The 20,087-nt window shown below is 34.9% G+C and overlaps 1 protein-coding gene across 6 annotated transcripts in view; it reads left to right on the forward strand.

Moving 5' to 3' along the window:
- LOC149790152 (frizzled-5-like) overlaps window positions 1-18,609 on the forward strand; it is a 176,346-nt gene extending 157,737 nt beyond the window's left edge. For all 6 annotated transcript variants that reach the window (XM_089972139.1, XM_089972140.1, XM_089972138.1 and 3 more), the window contains 2 exons: window positions 4,202-4,357; window positions 13,723-18,609. In XM_089972139.1, coding sequence (XP_089828265.1) covers window positions 14,428-16,245 — 1,818 coding nt within the window. In that variant the 5' untranslated portion in view covers window positions 4,202-4,357; window positions 13,723-14,427 and the 3' untranslated portion in view covers window positions 16,246-18,609. The remainder of the gene's footprint in view (window positions 1-4,201; window positions 4,358-13,722) is intronic.
- Window positions 18,610-20,087: the final 1,478 nt, after the last annotated feature.

Here is a 20,087-nt window from a genome sequence, read left to right on the forward strand (position 1 = left end):
TACCCACCCGCGCTTGTAAGTACAGCTAGAAGCAGCAGCACACGTGACGTTCACGCGACATCTTTCCTCTACCGTAATACTGAACAGCTCGTGAGCACATCACTGGTTATATTGGACTAAAACGGTGATACACAGGTGCTAAGAGACACGATTTTGTGAAACTGAAACAAAATTGTGTAAGAACGCCTTTTAAAATGGCAGTAAAGTGGTGAAAAGCACACGTAAGAGAAACCATACCCTATGCTAGCAAAGAGAGTAAATATTATCTAACCCTCGAGACATGGATTACTGGGTACGCTTTGATAAAAATGCACACGAATGTCAATGGTCTGTTTTAAGACATTTCTGTATATAAAAAAGACAAATTTTCATCTCGTTTGGAAGACGTTAAATCTGATCCGCCATTGTGACATCGACTGCAGACTATGGACTGCAGACTATGGACTATTTCTTCTCAGGATTGGGACTATATACTGCTAAAGCTTGATCGATGATCGTCCAACATTCGCATGAAAAGAAAGAAAAAATGGTAGACACCCACGCGTAATTCTTTGTTGTGTTTAGTTGTGAAATTGATCATTTCAGATCGGATGAATTCATCATTCTAAATTCGAGGAATTCATCATTTTAAGTGTGTTCACCGCTATTACAGAGAAGTGGGGCAATACTCCATAAAGACTTTTATTTTGTAAAGAAAAGCGGAATTGGTATTTTTGTTTGCATGGGTGGACACTTCTAGCCACTTTGTATCCCAGCTCAACAGTTTCATTATTTATGTGTGTGAAACTATACCGACGCGGCGTCGATCATCTTCAAATAATTTTGATCATCTTCATTTTTGATCATCGTCCTCATCATCATCATCATTATCATCACCACTATTATCCATTACCCCACTGGACTTACTGAATTAAAGTATTTTTGTTGCCCTTGTGCATCTGCTGAAATGTTTGTCAGCCTTTTATGTATTTTTTGTAAATTCACGTTTGTATCTATTTTCGAATATACATCGTCAACATTACATTTTTGTCTGGACAACTGGTTCCTTCATGGGCTGTTAGTTTAGCCTTTATAATGGAGAGAAAATATAAGAGTTGTCGACATCCTTTCATAAAGTAAAGCTACGATATGCTTCATAAATGCTTCATCTGGCAAACAATTACAAATAAACTCAATCCCTTTTGGAATCCCTTGAATCTTTGTCACCAGTGACCAGAAATGAGGATTTTTTGCACAAACGGCGGATGTTTTATCAGTCATTTGGACTGTTGGCGCAGCTTGCGGAATATTGCGACCTTTGTAAACTTACTTTTGATGGTTACTGATGTAAGAAAATAATGATGTCAAATCCTAAAATAAGTTACAATGAATGATTTTCAGTTGGATGATAATGTGTATCAAAATAAGATATGTAGTGTGTGTGTGTGTGTGTGTGTGTGTGTGTGTGTGTGTGTGTGTGTCATTAGTGTGTGTCGGTGATTTCATTAGTATGCCATGTGATGAGAGGAAAGAGTCACGTGATAAAACTTGTTGGGTTTTTTCAAGATCCGCCTTCTGTTCAACGGAGAAAATTATGTAAAATCAATATCTTATATTGAGGCAAAACCTTCCATTGAAAATAAAATTATTTTCCAGTTAATATGAACTTTGGATGAGAAATTTTGAAGTATATGCTTTTAAATTTGCACAAGTGACAAAGTGGTGGTTATGAAGATGTCAGGAGACTCGAAAGGATAAATCAGCCTTGCCGTAATTATATAATCTTCACACCTGAACAGCAACATTAGTGTCAGTGGGACAGTAATAGTTGTAATCTGTTACCGTTTGATCCACAGGTGGACAGAGTTGGCGATCCATCAGTCAGCCTTGCAACGTCAGCGCTCTGATTAAAACTATTTGAAAAACTGTATAGTGTACCTTGATAAATATGGCAGCCATTAAATTACACAACCAAAAATGAGTACATAAATTTGGTCCACCTCCCCACTATCTCTCAGATGGTGTATAAATAAAGAAGTTACCGTCGGAGATGCGTAGAGATCTTTTAGTCAAGCAAAAAATATTTTTTCGCTATGATGCAATCATGCGATCTAAAACTGTTCAACATCACCTTTGCATAATTCAGGATAACACATATTAATGTCTACACAAGCATAAGCACTGTATTATCAGCAGTTATGAAATGGACGACAACGGCAACCATTCTCTCTCTCTCTCTCTCTCTCTCTCTCTCTCTCTCTCTCTCTCTCACACACACACACACACCGAAAGTTTACCATCAACATTTTTTTTCTGCAATTCTTGTATTGGTTTGAGTCATACCAAGGACTTATAAAAATAGCAATAGCAGCTGCCACACTTGGCGCTTAGCATTAAGAAATTAGTGTTAGGACTGGTCGGCCTGGTGTCAGGATAATGTGACTGGGTGGGATATAATGCTGCACGTATGCGGCATGATGCCCCAATACTAGACATCACTACAAGCTGTCACTCTGCAAACATCGTAGCGATATGACTGAAATATTGTTAAAGCTACGTTAAAAATCCAACACACACACATACACACACATGCAGATCCAGTCGCTAACATTGCTAAAATATATAAAGATAATATTTGTGTCTACATTCGTTCATTTACATCACATTTTAGATCTATCAAACATATCTACTGCCTCTGATCACACAAATATAGTCATGCCAACTGACATAAATGTAACCATACAAACTTTCACAAATTCAATCGCTCCAAATATACGCAATTAGTCACACCAGAAGCGTGTTAAACGCTTTCAAAATGTTTCTGATTACACACAGAGAACGTTTGGCAATTTTAGACGGATCCATCGCAGCTTTTATAAGGTTAATAGCGATAACATCTTCGTTTTAAAAAATTTCTTTTTTTTTTCTTTCGTTTCATCAGTGTAAGAAGATTGGTGTAATTAAACCTCAGATCGCCATTACGATATGATCGCTCCGGTGGCCTAGTGGTTACAGCGTCCGCCTCGGATGCGGCAGGTCGTGGGTTCGATCCCAGGCCGAGTCATACAAAAGACTTATTAAAATGGTCCTAACAGCTGCATCGCTTGGCGCTCAGCATTAAGAGCTTAGTGTTAGGGCTGGTCAGCCTGGTGTCAGGATAATATGACTAAGTCAGTGCTAGACATCACTATGAACTGCCACACTGTAGAATCGTAGCGATATGACTGAACAATTCTTAAAGCTTTGTTAAAAATCCAAATCACACACGCATACACACACACACACACACACACATACACATACACACACACACATTACGATACACTACGATGCCTCACATAACTGCTGTCAGATGCTCGTGCATGCGCATGAGACTGTTCGTTTGACTCCGTTAGGGAGGAAATTTTGAGTATTTAACAAGAAATATCTCCTAATCGACGATCTTACACGTATATAATCTATGTAGAGCATGTAAATTACTTGCAGATACACATTATTCAATTAACAAAATCTCATTTGGGATCTCCGTTTAATCCAACTGGTTTTTGATCATCTATGTATAAGCAGGAACTTGTAGTTTTATATGGAACGCTGACGAATGTACAGTACTTCGCGTTTTGCCTTTCTTCCAACATGGTACAGAGAGAGAGAGAGAGAGAGAGAGAGAGAGAGAGAGAGAGAGAGTGATGGGATTTAATTGATGTATTAGAAGATGAAGGGAGATGAAGATGAAGGGAGATGAAGATGACCGACACCTTGACAAGAACGAGAGATTAAAAGACAATGAATAAATTTAATACCAGGATGGTTCCGATAATGACTTCTTGCATTGTTTTGCAAACTAAGAAAAGCGAAACAGTGGCGCCACTTCTGACAGCTTTTGACAAACTATTCAATATGTGTGAAACATTTTCTTTAATCGAAAAATGTAAGTGTGACACGTCATCATTCATATATTTATATAGAACACTTCGTCAACTATTTCATTGATAGGTCACAATAAACTCACTAATCTCGTCAAGTCTGAGTTGGCACCTGCAATACCCGCTGACACAACTACCTCTAATTAACGGGTCAATAATCCCGTGACGTAACAATGCTTGGTGTGAGAAGCACAATAAGTGTTAACAAGTTGTAGTCTCAGTGAACTCATGTCATGCCATGTCAAATCTTTGTTTAAATTCTCCCCCCAATCCTTAAAAGTTTGTTTGCTTGATTGTAGGCCTCATCAACCCATCAGATAGGCATTGGTCCAGGACAGGACAACGAAAATCGGCTTAATACATAGTACACACTCAACAACGGTTCGGGGCTCATCGTTACTTCATAGAACGACGTGTTGGATCCACAAATGGTCTTCTATATACAGAAACGAAAGGTAAATATTTAAGATATCAACCTTTTGCTATTTTTGTTTGTTTTTAAAAAGTGATATTTGTAAAATAGCTGTCCATTTGAATTTAATAATATTTTGTTGATCTCGATCTCTCTCTGTCTCTCAGTCTGTCTGTCTCTCTCTGTGTCTGTCTCTCTGTCTGTCTCTCTCTCTCTCTCTCTCTCTCTCTCTCTCTCTCTCTCTCTGATCTGTAGTTGTATTTCTATACAATATTTCGTACATTTCGTTCAGACCATTCGGATTTTCAGCATTGGAAATTTTCAACCAAACTGTTTCTTCTACAATTTGCGTTTAAACACGTAAAAACGAGCGGGTATCTTGCAATGATTCGATGATTTGTTTCTTACAATTTAATTAATATAAAGTTACATTAATATATAGTCAGATGGTTTTTACCCTATAAAGTATAATTAAAATAAAGTTAAATCCATGTATAGCCAGATGTTTTTTACCCTATAAAGTATAATTCATTTGAAGTTACATTAATGTATAGCCAGGTGGTTTGGTCTCAATGACGTATAGCTGTATATATAGTATTATTAAAGGTAAATAATTTAAAAATGGACGATTTCGTCTTCAGATATGCTTAGACTGAAATAATTTTCTTTTATTTTCGTTAAGTTCTGAGGCCACTATCCCCAATTGACAGTAATTATTACTATAAAAAATCGAACAACTGTTACTTTATGTATAAAACGTATTATATAAAGCTTCCAGTTTCATTTTCTTATATGTTCGGATGCATGGTCTCCTACCATATGTATTTGAAAAACTTTGTTAAATGCAATTTACAAACATATGATTTGGGGGATTCAGAAGAAAGCATAAGCTTATCAGTACTGTCTCCCCAACAGTTACAGAAAATATAACATCGGTGATCTCGATGCCGATATAAACCATTATACAGACAATATTCATAAAAATGAATAAGAACTAATTAATTGCGATTCAAAAGATTGTGAGTTCAGTCAGTTAATTAAATTTCTTGGTCATCCTAATATAATTTGCACAGCTCGAAATATGTGTCATTTTCTACAGTTAACATGGGGTTACCAAATAATAGTGTTTTAATCGTAAGAGCGAAATGAAGTTCGAGTAGGTGTTGATATGTAAGATCTGAATATTTGCATTTTCAATTTCACCATAGGAGCAATGCTTATTACTAGAAACATGATTCGTATATAAATCGTAATTTAAGTTACTACAATTTGTACTTAGTCTAGCATACATGATCTGAGACGTTTGACCATCAGAGCATTAGTAACATGTAGTGATTTTTTTTGCGATACTTTGCAATCTCACACGAGTTAATGCAGTGCTTGTGTCAATATTTACTCTCTCTCTCTCTCTCTCAAACACACCCCTCCCACAAATAAATGCCAGTTCCAAAAATGAGTTTTAAGGCTATCAGTAAAAGAACTCTAAAACAATGACTTTTCACTTTTGAACGCATTCAGATGAAAAATATTCGTTGAATAAATTAAAAAGAGTTTTGAAAAAAAAATTATTCTTAGGTGGACTTAGTGTAAACGATTTAAACAGTTGTTATTTACACATTACCATTATTTGAATCAACTGGACTACACATTTTAAATAAGTAATATTGTATTATGGACACATTTTGAATACGTAATATTTTATTACCGACACATTTTAAATACGTAATATTCTATTACCGACACATTTTCAATACGTAATATTCTATTACCGACACATTTTAAATACGTAATATTCTATTATGGACCCATGTTGAAAACGTAATATTCTATTATGGACACATTTTAAATACGTATCATTCTATTATGGACACATTTTCAATATGTAATATTCTATTACTGACACATTTTAAATACGTAATATTCTATTACCGGCACATTATGAAAACGTAAAATTTTATTATGGACACATTTTGAATACATAATATTCTATTATGGACACATTTTGAATACATAATATTCTATTATGGACACATTTTGAATACGTCATATTCTATTATGGACACATTTTGAATAAGTAATATTCTATTACCAACACATTTTAACTACGTAATATTCTGTTATGGGCACATTTTGAATACGTAATATTCCATTACCGACAAATTCTGAATACGTAAATCTTTTATTATGGACACATTTTGAATACATAAAATTATATTACCGACACGTTTTAACTACGTACATTTCTATTACCGACACATTTTGAATATGTAATATTCTATTATGGACACATGCTGAATACGTAATATTCTGTTACGGACACATTTTAAATACATACAATTATATTACCGACACATTTTAAATACGTAATATTCTATTACCGACACATTTTAAATACGAAATATTCTATTATGGACACATTTGAATACTTAATATTCTGTTATGGTCACAAATGATAATAAATAACATTTTCGTGACAAAAATACAAAGAAACAAATTTCCGACCGTAAACTACTAAATATGTTTGTATGTGTGTGTGTGTGTGCAGATGCACATACCCAAACCCCTCACCCCAACCCCAAACAAACAAAAAAAAAAACCAAGAAAAAGAAACAGACGGGTATAGTAAGGAAGAATGAAAGAAAGGATAAACGCTGATTATTTAAAACAGTTTTCCTTTTACTTTCTGTGTTGAAGATGGTGGCCTCGATGAATTTATGGTATCAATAGATGTGCGTAATAAGACAGTGACAAAGTATGTGGTTCTTTCTGGGGATTTCCCGGGTTCTTCCTCCACCATTAATACTGGCCGCCATGTATAGCCTATCGTGTGCTGAAAAATGGCGTTAAACCCTACAACAACAATAACAACAACAAAGTCTGTATGGTCTGTAGGAGGTACAATGCTACATATTGTTTCAACTCATCTGATATAGCAAAGTGTCGCTAATGGAATACCCAGGCTAGATTTTTGTTAGTGTTGTTTATAGCACTCTTAACACTTGCTGAGATAAAGTTAGAAATGACGTTAAATATACCAAATTAGATATGTTTGTCCCCCCCCCCATGTGCATCACGTACGACTAATGTAATATACAGCGCACTAAAAAATCTAATTAACCCCTAATTAACACTTTTAAAAATTCCGCATAAAGAATTCAAAAAATAGATCGTGATGCTTAAACGCCACTTCAACACGCTGATTGGCATATGGTGCCAAGTTTGCCATAGACAAGCACTGAATCTTTTAGTTTCTGAGAAATCAAGTTTCTTTACATGTTGAATTGTCACAAAGATTTAACGGGTGTAAAACAATGGATCGTGTTATTGACGCTGATCCGTCTAGTATAGCTCTTTCGTGTTCGCATTCACGCTTTCACAATTGCGTTCCAACCTTCGTTTACCTTGACATTTGATATCGTCTGGATTTTAAAGTCAGAGAGACATAAACAACACTAATGAAGGACATGTAATGATCGCAAACATCAATCACTTCGTTTATCTATTCACTGATGCCGTAACACGATGAATGTTGTCGAAAAAAAAGTCACGGACAAACATGTGATTTGTCTCAGATGCGGACGTATCAAAATTAAGGTTTAAATTTGTCACTTTTGTTAAGAAGCTTTTAAGTCAATTTTTTATGAAATTGTAGTAAGAAAAACTAAAACCGTCTATTGCAATTTATTTACAATAAGATTTTTTTTATTGACACTGGAGTTACATAGTATTCAACTTAGTTTATTGTACGGTTGTTACTAATTAGGTGATATAGACTGCACACGAATTGATGACATTACATTTTGTTGGCACCGAAGTTTTGAAAAACTGACACATGAAACCACACAGTTTAATTTACAGTGTAAGATTAGATAATCTCGTTTATAGTAAATATGATACTGTAAAATAAATCCATGTGTAAAATAATGACAAAAGCAATATCATTTTTTTTTTGAAAAATAGATCCTCTCATATATTCTGCATTAGTGTCAACTTTTATCTCTCTATCGAATTATTTTTTACACATCCTACTATATCGAGATACATGTTAATTACTACTGACTTGACTATATTTGCTTAACTGATTCAGAACGTTCAGCAATGTTCCTTTTTTGAAATATTGGGTTGTTTGCTTTTGTCTAATCCATTATTTTATTTCTTAGTGGGACATAAATTTAGGAATATTTTCACAATTCGCCCATTCCTTCTTTTTAAACCCCAAAATTTATGGTAAACTGATAATTCAAGAGGTTTCTATTTATGCTTGTTTAGTTTTGTGTATTATCTAACTTCATCGTCATATTTATTTCCTTCCGTAAAAGAATACACGATATAATCATTAAGTATAGTAAATTATTTGATTATAATCATAAAATATTTGATACGAAATGTTCTGCAAAGATAAGTTTCCTTCAGGGCCTATAGTGCAAATGCTGTTATATTGTTTTAAAAAGATCTACCAGTATTCATGTTAAGATTATAATAAAACAAATGATTTCAGCCATATTTCCTTAAAGTTAAAAGACAGTTAACAATAAATACATATTATTTATCACTGACACTGTATATTATTTTTTCTGTACAGTTGGACTTAGAAGGGTCAATAAGTTGTTAGATTATCTCCTGGATTGCGAAATATGACTAGACGCATGGGTAAAAAAAAACACATTTAAACTTATCCATGCAGCGTCCATTCGCTTCAAAACGGAATGATATGGTACAAACTCATGTGGCCTTTTACGAATGTGAGGCACAGATTGGTTAATTGTGTAAGTTCTTGTAAATCTGTAAGGGTTTTTGAACAACACTGTCCCTAGTTCTTAAGACTTTAGGGTATTATTGAGCCAAAACTATACAATAACGTTCGTCACCTTTGAAACGAAAGCGCATGCCTGTTACTCAAGTCGATAATCGGCTTTTCTTGTCTAATCGCATTAGGTCTGAAGATATCCGACTGCTTGCTTTGTTATATCACACAGGGTACGGACGGGTTGAATTTGAATGCTCATTAGCTGAATTTTGGGCGGTTGTCTTGTAAACATGGAAAATGGAATGACCAGTAATGGGTATGAGTGAACAGTTGAGGCACATTCTAGATTTATCTTACGGCTTATGCTGTTTAGTTCAAACAACGCGATATAGCGCCGTTCAAAGGAAATACAAAGTTTATTTAACTTTGAGTGTGTTGTGACATTTCAAGATAGGGCCGTAGGCTCGAAAGACCGATGACATATACCGTACTACAGTATCCAGTGATAACTATGCCCTTTTGTATATCATATTTAAACGTTGTCTGATGATATGGAACGAAAGCAAAATACATTCCCCTATATTTAAAAGAGCAACTGTATAGGAACTAACTAGGGTATCCACAAGTCCATCTACCACGTAAAGGGGCTTGATGCTAGGCTTTAGAGTTTACTTCAGTATTATAGGTCTATTAAAGTGGGATATTGGGGGTGGGGGAGCTCAGATCTTCCAGGCAATATGCAAGTGAAATCTTGACATTATCGTTTATACCAACCACTGGTGTCCTTGGCATTCTCTTTGTTACACATTAATGAAATATATTCTGACTTTAATACAATCGCCATGCCGTGACAAGTTGATTATAACTGGGATACAAAACACTAGTTGTATTATAGTGAGTCCACGCTGTGACGAACCTTGCTATAACAATTTTCCAGATATGACGAAATTCCACTTTGCAACATGAAGCTATTCAAAACAAGGATCGATAAAACCTTATAATGAACGACCTTTAACGAAATTATCTGTATGGAGCCATACACCGTTTGTTGTGGATATTGTTATACTTAGTGATGCCCCAAAGGTGTCAGAGATCCTAACAGGGTCTTTACTTTCGCTCTTTAGTTAGTTCACTACATAACGGGGTCACGTGATCGGTCGTTAGGACGCGTACTGTAATGGCAGAATGAAAATGACGCTGCATTGGCAGAAAAATACTTTAAAAATATTAATGTCTTCAGTTTTACGATTGTTGGCAATCATGCTTCAATGGGTATATGCAGTGAGAAACTGTAAACTAATGCATTTAAATCCATCGAAACCGTACAACTGGTGTACCAAGCCTTGAATGTTTGTCTGCCTGTGTACAGCGGATTTGTCTATCATTAGAAAGATACGATATCGTTTAAGCCGCGTATCGGTAGTAGGTTTCTATTAAATGTTGTTTACCTTTCATGCCTGGTTTCTTAATTTCCAATTACTATTGAAGCAAGAATCTCAATATGTCATTCATAGTCCAATAATAAGATAACAAGAGCAGGAATAGCTCTCTCTCTCTTTCTCTCTCTCTCTCTCAAAACAAAAAAATAAACCATCAAAATATTAGTGAAACTTAAATAGATGCACGAAAGTGGACCGAGAAAGCTAGTCTCTTTTATGTTATAATGCAAGGTGTTATCTGATATATCTGAAATCCCAAACCATAATATACCCGAAGAAGAGTACAGTGTAACTGATATGTTTATTTTCCCCTTCTTCAGAATGTCTTTTGTGCTATTATAAGAAACTTTAGTAATCATCATGCTTTCTTTTAAAGTCGAATCATGAGAAAAAAATATCAGCCGTCCCCTACTCTAGTTAGGAATTGAATAGATTTTCTTTTAAAAAGTACTACAAACACTTCAAACAAAATCCGTCTCACTGACTTAATGCATGTAAGTGAATTTTTTAAAATTTATACATTGGGCTCAGTCATACTTTGAAGTCAAACATCTACAATAGATAACTGCTGATGGTGAAACGCGACCGCTATCAATTTCAACCTTGCTATGTTTTCTGTGAAAATAAACAGCCACGAAGCGAGTTTGACAAGCGAATCTCCCAACATCCAATTGCACTTAAATTGTAGAAATTATGGACTAATTTTCTCAGCGGTAACTACACTATCTACGGGAAGAACTGTATGTAAAAAGGTTAGCCTTGGCAGCTGGCGAAGGTGGATTGATACGGAATCCCGTATCACAGCGGTGAGCCGGCAAGCACGGCGCCCGTTTTAAAGAGGAAGATACCGTGCTGAGAGAATGGATTAAAAATCATAACTGTAACAAATAGCACCAAATACCCAAAGGATATGTAAATTACAGGCATGTAAAGCGCATGTCAACAGCTAATATACGTAACACCATTTACTCTTTGGATCGGAGAATGAAATAAAGTGGTCTACGTATGCTTTACTTAGTTTTGGTTTACTTCTGCATCAGTCCCTCGAAGTAGAAGTTGCCAAATAAACACTTTTTAAATATTAGTCTCTCGTGAACGTTGGCTATTAGCAAACGTCCAATTTGGATTCGATTAACACTTTTTGTCAAAAGTTGTGAATTGGCAGTCTAAATGTCATGAAAAGTCACAAGAAAATGTTTGCATACACCAAGTTTTCTTCTTTGCTAAGAGCGAACAGAGTCTTTGGGTAAAATTGTATAAATGTTTTACGTGTAAATCATGCAAAGTGAACTTATATAAGAGCTGTTGATACTTAAAATGAGAGAGAGAGAGAGAGAGAGAGAGAGAGAGAGAGAGAGAGAGAGAGAGATTAAATTGTGATACAGGTTTGGAACGTCGATCATTTATAAGAAACCATCAGTTGATGCGTGAATCATTCAGTTCTACTTGTTGAAGCGCTATTAAGTTTGTTTTTAATAAACAATACCTTCATGGAATTAATCATAACTTGAACAACATAATGAAAAGTTGTGGCAAACACTAATTTTAAACATCTAACTGCCGAATTTATGTTTGTTCTCACCACATTCTATTATCTCCATGATGACACATCCGGACAAATTTAAGGTTTTTAAAACGTCTAAACAAAACTGAACAATACATCGTTCAATGAAAAACGTCTTGCTAATATCTTTTCATAATGTGTCATAAGCAATGCGTGAGGGATGTAACTGGCAGCTAATTGATTCAAGATTCCAGTCAGCATCGATTTTTATGGACAAGAGAAAAGAAGTCCTATAACTGGGAGGTGGAGGCGGGGTTGATTCGATATAAGCTGTTGAATATTTTTTCCCTATTGTCATTTTGCACCTTTTGCCCTGTAGGTCGACAATACGCTTTAGTGTTTTCTTAAGAAAGTTAATTTTGGTTATAAAACTATTATTAAACTGTATAATTTGCTTTATGAATGTAAAGAGGTGGGATAGATGAACGTTTTACAGTTTTAGAAAACTATTACACAGATACAGTGGATCTATAACCATGAGTCGCACACAGATTTATACAAACGAGAGACAGGATTTAATGCAGGTCGTTTAGGTGCGCTGAAAAAAGTAAATATAGTTTTCTAATTGAATTGATAATACAGATTATTTTCGAGATTGAGTTCTTCGAATATTTTAGTGTAGAGTCTATGAGGTTCCTTTGTATTAAAATGAGTATTTGTCTAGCATGTTATAAAATTTTGTTGTATCAAAAGGTATATGTTTGAAGTAGATAATTAACCAAAATAGATAAATAAATAAATAAAAAGTTTTAAAAAATGTGCTTAACGTATCTTTCATATAAGAAACATACCTATTTGAGATACAAGCCATGCAAAAAACATTGCGAAAAGATTCATGTCATTGACAATGGTTTGAAAATTAGTAAATAATTTATTTGAAGCTTAGTAATTGGTAAAACAGTTAAGATTGTCATCAAAATTTTTATTTGTGTAGGCAATAGTGTGAAAATTATTTTTCCGAGGTAGCAAATGACAGAGGCAGCCGACACACCGGACCAATTTGTAGCGATTTGTACTCGACAAATTCTTTTATTAAGTGATTGTGACATCTTAATCAGGGAATATGGGGGTTATGAGGTCAGTCAAATCCTTAATGGGAGCCTTCTTTCTCGTTCACACAGCATGAGTTGAACGCGTTGAAGTGAAGTCCGCCAACGAACTGGTGACATAAAAGAATTTTAACGAATGTAAACAAAAAGATATCGCTGTGGTTTTAGTACCCCGCTATGGCATTCTGTTCTATTTAACAAATAGTTTTCCATATGAACCCTACTTAAAATTCAACGTCAACTTTGAATTTGATAGACTTCGATCGACCTGCTCTGTGTCATTTAAATTGGGGTCTCACCTAAGCAGCGTACTCTGATAGGAATAAGAAGTGCTCGGTAATGAATGGGACGGGCCACAGAAAGGATTCACTGTTTGCTTTTCTATATTGACTCCAATATATTGTGTTACCTTACGTTTATATTTGCTTACCAAACTTAACCTTTCTCAAGTTCGTAGAGAATTAATGCTCAGCATGCAACTTGAGACATATTAAACGTCGATGGAATATTACTACAATTTTAATATTTACAAAACCATTGCAATGAAAATATTCCTTTTCTTATGATTGGGACATTTGGTTTTATGTCGTTATTTTCTTTCATTTGCAGTGATAATCTCTTCAGGAGGAAGCCATCTGTAAAGCATCCAAGCTATTACCGCCCTAACTCAACTGACGATTAGGCGCTAACGAGGGAGGCGTGGTTAAGAACAGTACTTTTGCTTAATCTAGCCAGACTATTGGCAGTTACGACTATTGAGCGAATGACGTTGTATACTATATTCATAACAAACCTATGCTTGCCTAGAGAGCTGTATGTTGTTCACGTTGTTGGAGACATAGAAAAGTGGTTTTAAATGTAGATTGGAGGTTGGACTCTGGTAAATATTACAAAAACATTCTCATGAAGTGAAGCACCAGTCGACCTGCTCAGATTTTACATCCAAGTTTCTTTTGGGAATACATCAGAATTGCAGATAGTGCACGCTGGAATCCACTCTGTATTGCCTACTCCAAGTTACAGCCTACAGATTAAGGTTAGAAATAGAGAAGCTAAGAAGATTTGCTTAACGTGCGGAAAACAAACACAGTGACAGGGAAAAGCGTACCCAACTCCAGTGTATGTCAGGTGGACTTTCGCATTTACGCATTATTTGGACAAAGTTTGGAGGGATTAACAAGCGAGACACTTTTCATTTGTTTAGAGCCATGCTTCGTGTTATGTCCAGTATTAGTAACATCTCAGTAGCCCTATGACAGTATGGTGATAAAAGCTCGTGAAGATATCAGGTGAAAACAAACGGACTTCTTAATCATGGTTTGTAGAGGTCAATCCAATATAAAATTACTGTGTACCATTGGTGCCAAAACAATGTTCACCTTATTCTCAGTACCGTTCATTTTATTGTTCAGTTCAGCGGTTGGGGAGACACGAAAGTGTCAAGAGATTACCATCCCAATGTGCAAAGGCATCGGATACAATTATACATATATGCCAAACCAGTTTAATCACGAGACACAAGACGAAGCAGGATTGGAGGTTCACCAGTTTTGGCCTCTCGTTGAAATTCAGTGTTCTCCTGACTTGAAATTCTTTCTGTGTAGTATGTATACCCCAATTTGTATGGAAAACTACAAGAAACCATTGCCAGCCTGCAAGTCTGTATGTCTGCGAGCCAAACATGGATGCGCTCCTTTGATGGCTCAGTACGGATTTGCTTGGCCAGAGAGAATGAACTGCGAGAATCTACCAGAGTATGGTGACAAGGATCAGTTATGTATGGACCGCAACGCCACAGAAAGGTCTCAAGCATCAGCGGATTCCGGCACGGAACATTTAGGTTCCGATAAGAACAAACTTCCAGATTCTGGTAGAGACCGTGACAGAACGGGATCTGGTTCATCATTTACTGGCACAGGAAATTCAAATAATAAGTATATTCCAGATGCGAGCGATGCTGATATCATACCACCGATCGAAGGCTTTAGTCCCTCGTTGCGAAAAGACTGTGCCTGCAAGTGTCGTCTGGTAAAACTAGAGGAACCTAGTGGATATTATAACAAAATCAGTACCGGAGGACTCAAGAATTGTGCAGTGAATTGCACGAGCCCCTACTTCGACGACGAAGAGATAAAGTTTGCTAATTTCTGGATAGGACTATGGTCAATTCTTTGTTGCATATCAACATCGATGACAGTGTTGACATTCTTGATTGACATGCAAAGATTCAAATACCCAGAAAGACCTATCATTTTTCTCAGCGGGTGTTACTTTATGGTAAGCATTGGATATATAATTCGTCTTATTGTTGGCCATGAAGGAGTTGCTTGTGACAAAGATATGGTCCGGTACGAAACAACAGGACCGGCAACTTGCACTGTGGTTTTCCTGTTAATCTATTTCTTTGGAATGGCGTCCTCAATTTGGTGGGTGATCCTTACATTTACTTGGTTCCTCTCCGCCGGTTTAAAGTGGGGACAAGAAGCAATTGCAGGTTATTCACAATATTTCCACTGTGCCGCGTGGCTTATACCATCCATAAAGAGTATCGCTATTCTAGCAATGTCCTCGGTGGATGGTGACCCAATTTCAGGAGTGTGCTACGTGGGGAATCAGAGTATAACTAATCTTCGAGCGTTTGTGCTAACTCCATTGTTTGTGTACTTAATTCTCGGAACATCTTTTCTCTTAGCGGGATTCGTCTCCCTTTTTAGGATCAGAAATGTTATCAAACAGCAGGGTAGAGGTAAAACTGACAAACTGGAAAAGTTGATGATACGACTTGGTGTATTTTCGTTGCTATACACCGTACCTGCCACCATTGTGATCGGTTGTATCTTTTATGAACAACACCTTAGGGACCGTTGGGAAAAGGCCATTATTTGCCCATGTACAGAGGACGCTGCTAAACCAGACTATTCCGTTTTTATGTTAAAATACTTTATGTGCCTCGTTGTGGGAATAACTTCCGGTTTCTGGATTTGGACCGGGAAGACTGTAGATTCATGGAAAAAGTTATTTTATGGAAAATTGTGTTGTAAAAAGTCAGAGTTTGCATATAGTCGGCCTGCAATAAAATACATGAATCCAACTTGTGCAAATAACAAACCAATGCCCATGAGTCACGTATAATATGTAAATATTGTTTCCAGGCCATTCTTTCGGATTGTATTGACATTAAATATTACTGGACTGGATTAGGAATTTCCTGTTTCCTGATTCGTATTGTCTGTATTCAATACATAGACTCTTGTTAACCACAGGATGTATAACTTTCTATTCAAACATATGTTTGTGATTATTTACTTTGCCCACAAACAATTAAAGGTCTCGTAAGTCATTTCCTATATCGTGTGATACAAAATGTGTTAAATTTTCATTATGCGACAGACGACTTTTATTTGGTTCTGCGAAACATTGCATAACCAAGGAAATAATTAGCATTCGTTCATAAAGATACCATGTGCAGGCTGGTTTTGATTATTGGTATGAAAGTTTCTAGATCTATATATCACATCTGGGTATCTCTTTTCTGATTTTAAAATTTGTTTTTAATAAATTTAAACAAATTGGAAAACGTGTTTAAATAGGTTCTGGAGCTATTTTAACCATTATAATTTCCCCTGAATCTCTGTTTATGCGTTTATTAAAACTTTTGAAACAAAATACTCAGACATCTGTAATATATTTATATATCGATGCATCCACTCGGGCAGCCATTTTTATTTTGTATCTGATTGATGGACTGTTTTGGGAAAATTATTATTGAGTCAAATATCCAAATGAATGTTTTTAAAGAACTCGTAACACTTGACAAAAGACACAAGGAAAGCGGATTTCGAAAGGATTTCAAAACAAGAAATTATTATTATTATTATTATTATTATTATTATTATTATTATTATTATTATTATTAATAGTAGTAGTAAACTTTTATCCTTCGTTATGTTAAGAATGAATTTCAAAATAGGTAATTAAATAATAATAACAATAATAATAATAATAATAATAATAATAATAATAATTTTCCAAGTGTTTCTTTTTCTTTTTCTGTTGCTGATAGAGCATACGAGAATTTTGACTGTAACACGGATGTGTAAACAACATTCGTATTTTCATTATCTTAGCAGTATTCCTGTCAATAACGAGAATTGTTTGTAAATTAATTCGTTAATGTGTATATAATTAAGTTATGATAAACAATGGTAATATTGTATATTGATATCGATTAAAATATGTGTATTTTAAGTGTTTCGGAAGTCTAACATGTCAACGCCGGGAGATAAAGATGTCTTCTTGTTTATTACCTGTGATTAAAACACTGAATCCATTAACCTTTAATCGGAGTATGGGGAGGGGTGGGTGTTTTACGACCTACGTCTGCCCGACTTCTGCTTGCAAATGTTAATTGTGTCATTTTGGCATTTGGAAAAGACAACTCTCCTGCACATGAACTATCTTTTTTGAAAATTGGGGAAGTAAAATAAAATTGAACTTACCTTCGTTTATGCTAAATATAAAAGAAACACAGTTTAAGTGGTTAGAGAAATTATATTTACCGGCTCAAACATTCTGAGTCTATTAAGTTGGTTACATTGAAATGTTGAAAATTAAAACGTGTAAGGTGCTTAGATTTTAAACTGAGACACATCATTGAACAGTGATACTATTTTGGACATACATATCAAAATATTTTTGACCTAATTAAATTACATTTGACAAAAGTTCAGCCGTTTTGAACGAATGCCAGGTTTTGGCTCGCATAACTATGTGCGATTATATTACAAATTGCCATCGGTATTACGCCATATGTAGAATATAGCTCATTCTATATTTTGCAATAATTTCATTTTTGTGACATTCGAACAATAATTTATCGCAATTTCTTTTAATTTTATTTTTCAAACAATATGTGTCGCACTGTGTGCACGTGTCAGATTTGTTATTTCCTTCTGTAATTATTTCAGTTTCATTAAATTTTCAATATATCATTATCTGTATGACGCATCGTAGTATCTTTATTTATTTGCTATCCTTTTCTATCTTTCACATATTTACGTCATTTTCTTGCCAACAAATTACTGATATCCATTTTTCCACTGTGCCTCGTACGAGACTGTCACAGTAACTCATACCATAAACTTACATGTCAAAAAGTGACAGATATTTGATTGTAACATTGTTTTATCCAGCTGATTGTGTTTTCATTTCCCAATTGTGTTTTATGTGACGCTTCATGAAACACTGTAAATATCTTCACCTTAAAATACTGTTTCTTCAAGGTGTATGCTTAATTCAAGGTGTTTGCTTAATTCAAGGTGTATCATGTTAATATTAAAAACGATAATGTAAGAATGAGCTATGATAATAAGAATGGACTGCTTGATAAATCCTGGCTTCTGAATCTTTTATTTGCATTGTTTTATGTATCCATTCGAGTCAAAGTAGTTTGTATATTAATACAACGAAATTTTTCATTAAACTATGTGTCACCTATTGCAGTTTCCTTTTTGTCTTATTACCGAAATAAAGAGCACTATCACAGCACATGCACAGGAAGTCATAGTCTGAGCAACACTTTTCATTACTAGCTTTCCTGTTCTTTGTATGTCTCACGGAAACCAGACTGTTTACCGTAAAATAGAAACGTTACTGCTACTATAGGCAACTATATAATACAAGATATTACAAAATACTGCATGTGATCAGTGTTAGTACAACAACTTAAAGAATTTTTTTATATGGCTGTCCAATTTATTAAGTTTACTCCGACAACCCGTGGCTTTTTACAACGGTAAGATAGCTGTTATAATAATAATAATAATAATAATAATAATAATAATAATAATAATAATATAATAATAATAATGACAACGGTAAGATAGCTGTAATAATAATAATAATAATAATAATGACAACGGTAAGATAGCTGTAGTAATAATAACAATAATGACAATAATAACAATACTAAATAACAATTATTATTATTATTATTAGTATTGTTATTATTATTATTATTATTATTATTATTATTATTATTATTATTATATACTTTCTTTAACGAGGATAACACGTCTGGTAATGACTGACCCATCTTCCATGTGGTCCTCAATTTTTGTAATTGGTTATGTAAGAAGAAGAAAAAAATCTTTCACATACTCTGTTATCCTCGCACACTCATTCACGCATATTTAAAATGAATGAATATATGTCACTATAATGGGAAACATACATAAAAGATCCGTTACGTAAACGCGGAATTCTGAGATATACTGCTTAGAGAGGAGATTCTTCTGTTGAAATCAAATTATTTTTAATAAGTCCAAACTTTCTAGAAATGATCAATAGTCAGCTTCACCTACCTTCCAACCTGTGGCATAACCGGAATGGACTAAAGGTCAGGTAACACTGGTAAATACCGAGTTTTCTACACATTTGTCATTTAGAATCTGTGTTAGGTTTTCTTAAATACTTACAGAACCGAATCGCAATGAAACATGAAACATGTGAAATGTTAGTCACATGTTATGTTTATTGTATCTAAGTATCGTATATGTGGTGCTCTTTCGTCCTTCCGTCCATTCGTTTGCACAAATTTGTTATCGATACACATCATAAACTACTGCGATGGTTGCCACCGAAACATTACAAAAATTTGATAGAAACTAAAAATTGTGCCTTATTGGTATGGCTGACATGGTTGCCATTTTGAATAATTTGTATCATCCATACTCCCCCCCATATGAATTATCGTATTGACATAATATATCCACTGAAAGACTGACTAACATCTAGTTAGTACTAATGAAAATGGTGTCAGTCCGAGATCCGATATAGCCGCCGTGCCGGCCACCTTGAAAATTGTGGTATCGATCCTCCCCATGATCTGATGATCCTATCGACATGAGATTGTAACAGTAAGATTCATTATAATGCCTCGTTTGTTTTAAATTAAATTGTTTTGTTGCCGATCT

The sequence above is a fragment of the Sinohyriopsis cumingii genome, chromosome 10, assembly GCF_028554795.1.
Source record: "Sinohyriopsis cumingii isolate HCF-2022 chromosome 10, ASM2855479v2, whole genome shotgun sequence".
In the NCBI taxonomy this organism is placed as follows: domain Eukaryota; kingdom Metazoa; phylum Mollusca; class Bivalvia; order Unionida; family Unionidae; genus Sinohyriopsis; species Sinohyriopsis cumingii.